The sequence below is a fragment of the Geospiza fortis genome, unplaced genomic scaffold (assembly GCF_000277835.1).
Source record: "Geospiza fortis unplaced genomic scaffold, GeoFor_1.0 scaffold206, whole genome shotgun sequence".
In the NCBI taxonomy this organism is placed as follows: domain Eukaryota; kingdom Metazoa; phylum Chordata; class Aves; order Passeriformes; family Thraupidae; genus Geospiza; species Geospiza fortis.
In genome coordinates, this window is record NW_005054311.1 from 5,369,409 (window position 1) to 5,375,461 (window position 6,053).

General features: G+C 40.7%; 1 protein-coding gene across 1 annotated transcript; it reads left to right on the top strand.

Moving 5' to 3' along the window:
* The first annotated feature begins 626 nt into the window (after positions 1-626).
* IRX1 (iroquois homeobox 1) lies at positions 627-4,369 on the top strand. Its single transcript, XM_005419327.2, has 3 exons — positions 627-2,957; positions 3,523-3,595; positions 3,969-4,369. The coding sequence occupies exons 1-3, from the start codon at positions 1,907-1,909 to the stop codon at positions 4,024-4,026; spliced, it is 1,182 nt and encodes a 393-aa protein (XP_005419384.1). The 5' UTR covers positions 627-1,906; the 3' UTR covers positions 4,027-4,369.
* The last annotated feature ends 1,684 nt before the right edge of the window (positions 4,370-6,053 follow it).

Genomic DNA, 6,053 nt, shown 5'->3' on the forward strand with positions numbered 1-6,053 from the left:
CTATCCCATTATAGGCATCGAGGCAGGAACGCATGTCGGCGTTAATTCTAAGAGAAATTGCCGCCCCCCGGACTGTCCTCGGGATTAAATTGACATTTTCTTTAAAATGTAATAGTTAGAAAGTGAAACATTTTGGTTTTAAACTAACTGGTTTTATATCCGGCATCGTTGAAACATTTTCGTTGCTGGTATCACCAAAATTGTCGGCGGCGCTATGCATAGGTTCCACTTAATTTTCTAAATGTCCTTCTTTTCTCTCCCCCGACACAGAAAAAGTGTGATATTTATAACTGAATGCACGCAATGCATAACTTGTTAGGGTTCTTATATAACTATATGTAGGCAAATAGGAAAATATGCTGTTGAACAAGGGACAGCATCTGAAAACAGATAATTTTTCTACTGCAAACATTTCCTGTAAAGTCACTTTAAACAGCATGCATTTCCTACTCTTTTTTTAACCTTGATTTTGGAAATGCAGTAAAAGTTGAGACAGAAGAAATGAGTGATTCACAAGTGGCTTCTTCAAAAGAATTCCCAACAGAGTTTACACAAAAAAATATCATTTCAGCAACAATAACAGAAGACAGCAGAATAAAGGGAGTGCAGAAAGCCTACTCTGTAACACATTACAAAAATTACATCAGGCTACTCTTTGTGTATAAGCGGTGTCTCTGAAATTAAAATACATGATCTTTCTTAACTGTTTGTCAAAGTTTAATTAGTTTCTTAGCAAACATTATTGAAGAGGTCGATTTCTAAGGCTGACATAAATTATGACATAGTAGTGTGAAGAATGTATTCCTGGACTAGGCAAAAAACAAAACCAAAAACAAGACAAAAAAAGAGGTGAGATCGTAATAGAAGAAATAAAGAAAGAAAACTGCTTGAAATGTTAGCTATTTTGGAACAGTTCCTGTTCCTACTCGCAAAGTATCCTGGTATTTTATTACAGTGTTTAACCATGATGGTGATATGTCGAAATAAATTCTAAATTTCTGAACACTTGCAAATTAAGAATTAAAATATTAGGTTAATATCTGGACAATTTGTGGTAATAATGAGGCCTAATGAGGTTGCTAGAAAGATAAAATGTTATTTACCTAAACACCTGATGGGCTAATTTGACTTGCTGTGTTTTACTACTGATGATAAAAAGAATATTGATTGCAAATAAATCACCGTCTCTAAACGCTTGTAAACAACTTGTGTTTGCTCTGGCCGGATCAAAGTAAAACTTATGAGATAAAGTGTCTACGTATCCATATTCTACAATGCATGGATCAGTTTTCATTCCCGAGTTTAAAGCCTGTTCTAACAGTTAGAAGTTAATGTTTTACTCCAGAATCTTGGTGTATGATTTGGGGAGCGGGGATGGTGCTGTTGGCATGTGTGTGCAAAGTCTTTCACATTATAAGTGTCTTCCTACTGAAGTTGTGCATTCATCCCCCCCAGCCTCATCTCATTAGGAGCAAAAATAAAGAACGCTCTGCATGCATTTCTAACATCCTCCTGGATACTTTGCAGATAAATGCGGTGCTGTTCGCAGGCATTAGTTGGTAACTGCGGTGTAGTACCTGTTCTATGTGCCTGATAATTTCAAGGGCACAGTAAATTTTCTTGCTGAGGTGAAGGCGAAGTTGCTGTGTTTCCATCGTTTGGTTTGGTTTGGTTTGCGGAGAAAATATTCATAATGTCTGTGAGAGCCCCGCTTAGCACCTCTCTTTCCTTTCCCTGCAAGAAGGGAGAATCATTTGCGAATACCTCTCTGTATGATCTAAATGTGAAGAGCCTGGAACGGGCAGGGCCGAATTTGGCTGTGAAGACCCTTTGCACCGCTGAAAGGCGTATTCCGGCTCCCGGAGTAGCCTATTCAGGTCTGTTAGAGACGCTAACGAGATAATTGATGTGCTTTTTCCTCTCCGCTTGTCTGAATGTGTTGCAGGGCTCCCAGTACGAGCTGAAAGATAATCCGGGTGTCCACCCTGCTACCTTTGCTGCCCACACTGCCCCCGCCTATTATCCCTATGGACAATTCCAATACGGGGACCCGGGGCGGCCCAAAAATGCCACCCGGGAGAGCACCAGCACCCTCAAGGCCTGGCTCAACGAGCACCGCAAGAACCCCTACCCCACCAAGGGCGAGAAGATCATGCTGGCCATCATCACCAAGATGACCCTCACCCAGGTCTCCACCTGGTTCGCCAACGCCCGCCGGCGGCTCAAGAAGGAGAACAAGGTGACCTGGGGCTCCAGGAGTAAGGACCAAGAAGATGCAAACCTCTTTGGGAGTGACAATGAGGGGGACCCCGAGAAGAATGAAGATGATGAGGAAATTGACCTGGAGAGCATAGATATAGATAAAATCGATGAGAATGATGGGGAGCAGAGCAATGAGGAAGAGGAGGAGAAGCCTGAGCTCCTGAGACAAAGCAGTGAAGAGGAGCAGTTGGAAAAGGAGAAGGATTTGGCACTGTCAGGGTCTGAAGGGCTGAAACCCAAAGACGCTCTGACCATGGTGAAGGAGGCCTCTGACAATAGTACAAGAATCATCAGTCCTGGGGGACCGAATAATTTACAGATGCCATCTCACAGCAAACCCAAGATTTGGTCTTTGGCAGAGACGGCAACCAGTCCTGATGGTGCCCTGAAATCTTCTCCTCCTCCGCCCCCTCCTCCCCAGGTTAACCACACTTCTCAGATTCAGCACCCTGCTTTTCTCCCTAGCCACGGACTCTACACGTGCCAGATTGGCAAATTTCACAACTGGACAAATGGGGCTTTCCTCACTCAGAGTTCCCTTCTAAATGTGAGGTCCTTTTTGGGAGTAAATCACCACCATGCTGCTCATCACAATCACCACCTCCAGGCCCAGCAACAATCTTCTGTTTTAACAGCAACCCTGGGAGCGCTAAGCAGTGACAAACCTTCAGAGAGGACCAGTCCCAAACACATAGGTAATTAATGTATCAGGCTTTCACCTCTCCCTCCACCCCCAACACGTGCACGTGAACTTCTCCTAGAGGAATGGTGTCACACTGGTGTAACTGATTGCTTTTAATGGAGCTACAGTTTACTCTAGAGTTGGTTTCCGGCCCCCTACCCAGCATGTTGGTCACATACATTAAGCACATTTCACGTGGCCTATTACATTCTCACCCTATACGCCCATCAAGTAAGATGAAAATTCAAGAAGAGCGCAGTGAAATGTATAGGTTTGAGATTTTCTTCCCTCTTTCATGACCCTCATCTCCCAATAACTTCAATAACAGTAAGAAATGTGTCAAGAAAAGCTTGCAGACTACTTAAATACTGAAAGAAGGGTATAGCACTGTACACACATACACATACATCTGTTCGCGTCTGAACAGGAGGGTGAGAGGGAAGTGTGTTCTCTGCAGTGTCCAGATTCTTATTGCTGTTATTCTAAAATGGTTCTCCTGTTTTTGTTTGGCTTTTTTTTCTTTTCTTTTCTTTTTTTTTGTTTTGTTTTGTTTCTTTTTTTTTTTTGTCTCCTTCTAGAAAGAGAAAATGTACCAAGAACTGACTCCCCACCCCAGCCGCTAAAATCGCCCTTCCAGCCTGTCCGTGACAAGTGAGTTTGTTTGTTTGTTTTCACTGTAGGAATGTTACTTATATGTGAAACAGAGTGTTTGAATAATAAAGACTAATTATAGCACCTAATCATCACCATAATAGTACATACCGACAATGGGAACAGCACAGGAGTTGCTCTAATCTTTTCAAACTTAGACTAAATTGCAATTGTACACAGCCAGACTGTAACTTTTCTAAAACCTAAAGATCTCAAAGATCTTGTGTTAATTACACTAGAGACAATTATTTTTGTGCAATTACCTATTACTCAGATGCTACAGCAGTAGACACACAATTGAAAAAAAAAGATACTTTTTTTCTGAAAGATTGTTACTTTTTTTTTTCCTTCTCCCTTCCCCCTGCCCCTGCAGCTCTTTGGCTCAGCAAGAGGGAACACCGAGAATTTTAACAGCTCTCCCTTCTGCTTGATTAAATGATTTGGTGAAAAAATATTGCAGAGACTGGTATTAAGGACAGAGAGAGTGAAAAAAAAGGAAACGGTATAAACAACTCCCATCAATCTCTTTTTGCAATAAGGTGGTGCAAATCCATAAAAGCATTACACAAATCTGTAGATGGATCCCCTTCCTCATTGTACCATTTCAGATCGTGTTATTCTAACCATTCTTGGATTATTTGTTTGGTAAATGTTTCCCATGTGTTTGTGGTTTTCTTTTTTCTGTATATAGAGTGATTTCAGATTGTAAATAACACGTCAGCAAAACTTGTCTAAATCATATATTTTTGTCTAATAAACTAAATGAAATTATGAGCTCTCTTTAGGTATGTATTCTGTTGCTACAGATCTTATATTACAAATCTATTCAAACATTTATAATTAGTTTTTTTAAAAAGTCAAGTCTCCTCCTTTGGGTAACTGAAACTTCAAGTAGCATATCCAAGCTATTTTGCCAAAAACAAGCTGCGAGCTTCCTTTTTTATACACACAAATTTACAAAGTTGAGTGAAGATGGCCTTAGTAATATTAAAGTTATTTTTTCATTTGTGATGATTCAGATGTGTTCTGTAGTATCCATTTTCCAGACATGAATGGACCTGACTTCCACTTACGCTACAAAATAGTTTCTTAAAACTGAAAGGGACAAGTTTTCTCACAGTTCCCTAGTGTAAAAACTTTGCTGTCCAAACTGGCTGCTAAGCTGGATCAAGAGCTTTAGTGCTTTGGTATATATTCTCACCCAAGATGAAAAAAAAATCATAGCTTAGGAAAAAGAATTATTTGTAGCAATATGCGCTTTGAATAAACACAGAGAAAATATAACGGTGAAAGATATTTTCCTGTGAGGTTAAATACAATCTTAGTAGAAAAGAAGAAAAAAAAAGGCAGCTCTTGCACATCTTAGAAATCTTAGAAGAAAGTTTTGCAATTGCGATCTGCTAGTTGAAAATAGACTGAGAGACAGGATCTATCGTTTTATAAAGGCATTAATCTTAAAAAGACAGTCCGTTGAAATGTGTAATATTTTGAGGGTTTATTTCTCTTTTTTTTTTCCTCCTAAATGAGAACACTAAATGAGCATTGAGGTGCTAATAAGATACCAGATGGTTGTTGATGGTGGAAAATGGAAAGAAGCAGCTGGGAAAGTCATTAAGAAATAATGCGGTGACGCCCTATCCAAACTAAACCAACCTCAAACCAGGACTTGTCGGAAACGAGATGAGATTTTCAAATAAAATATTAATAAAATTCTTGTCAGGGATCAGAATATTGATCTTGATTTAGCTGCAAGATCATCTCAATCAAAGAGCAGCCCCCGTAAACTATGGCTTAGAGATCTGTTGGCAAAGTGGTGGAGGCGGTGGGCTTCTACATTTTGCGTTTTTCTGATGGAGCAGAGAAACAGGTCAAGCAAAATAGATTTTGTGTGTAATAGCTGAAGGAGTCTCTTTCCAGAGACTAATTTTTGACATCCTGCAGTTCCTGGCATACCATAAATTAGTTTGTATTTTGGCTTTTAGTTGTTTCGGTGTGTTTTTTTTCTTTTTTCCCTTTTCTCAAATGACAGTCTCGCGTTGGTAATTGTTGCAACAAAAAAGAACATTGCATTTTTACCAAAGTAGAGTAATTTAGCCTTCGGGGAGAGGGAAGACGTATTTAAAAATAAAAATAAAAATAAAAAAAAAGAAAAAAAAAAAAAAAAAAAAAAAAAGCCTAAAAGCCTGTAGAGCTTAACGGTGCGTCAGGTCACTGCTGGTGTAAACCTGATGCGATTGCTGTCTCTTTCATATCCATCCAGATGAAATCGCCTCAGTCCCGCACCGGCTGCCCCGGTTCCCAAATTCCTCTCGGGAAACACGGCCGTCCTCTAGCAGCCCGGCCGTCCGGGGTGCCGCTGCTGTTGCTGTCAGGGACCTGCTCCGCTCCTCCAAGGCGGAGACGGCACCTTCCAGGCGCGCCGGGACGCTCTGCGAGGCGGAGAGAACGCGGCGCTGCC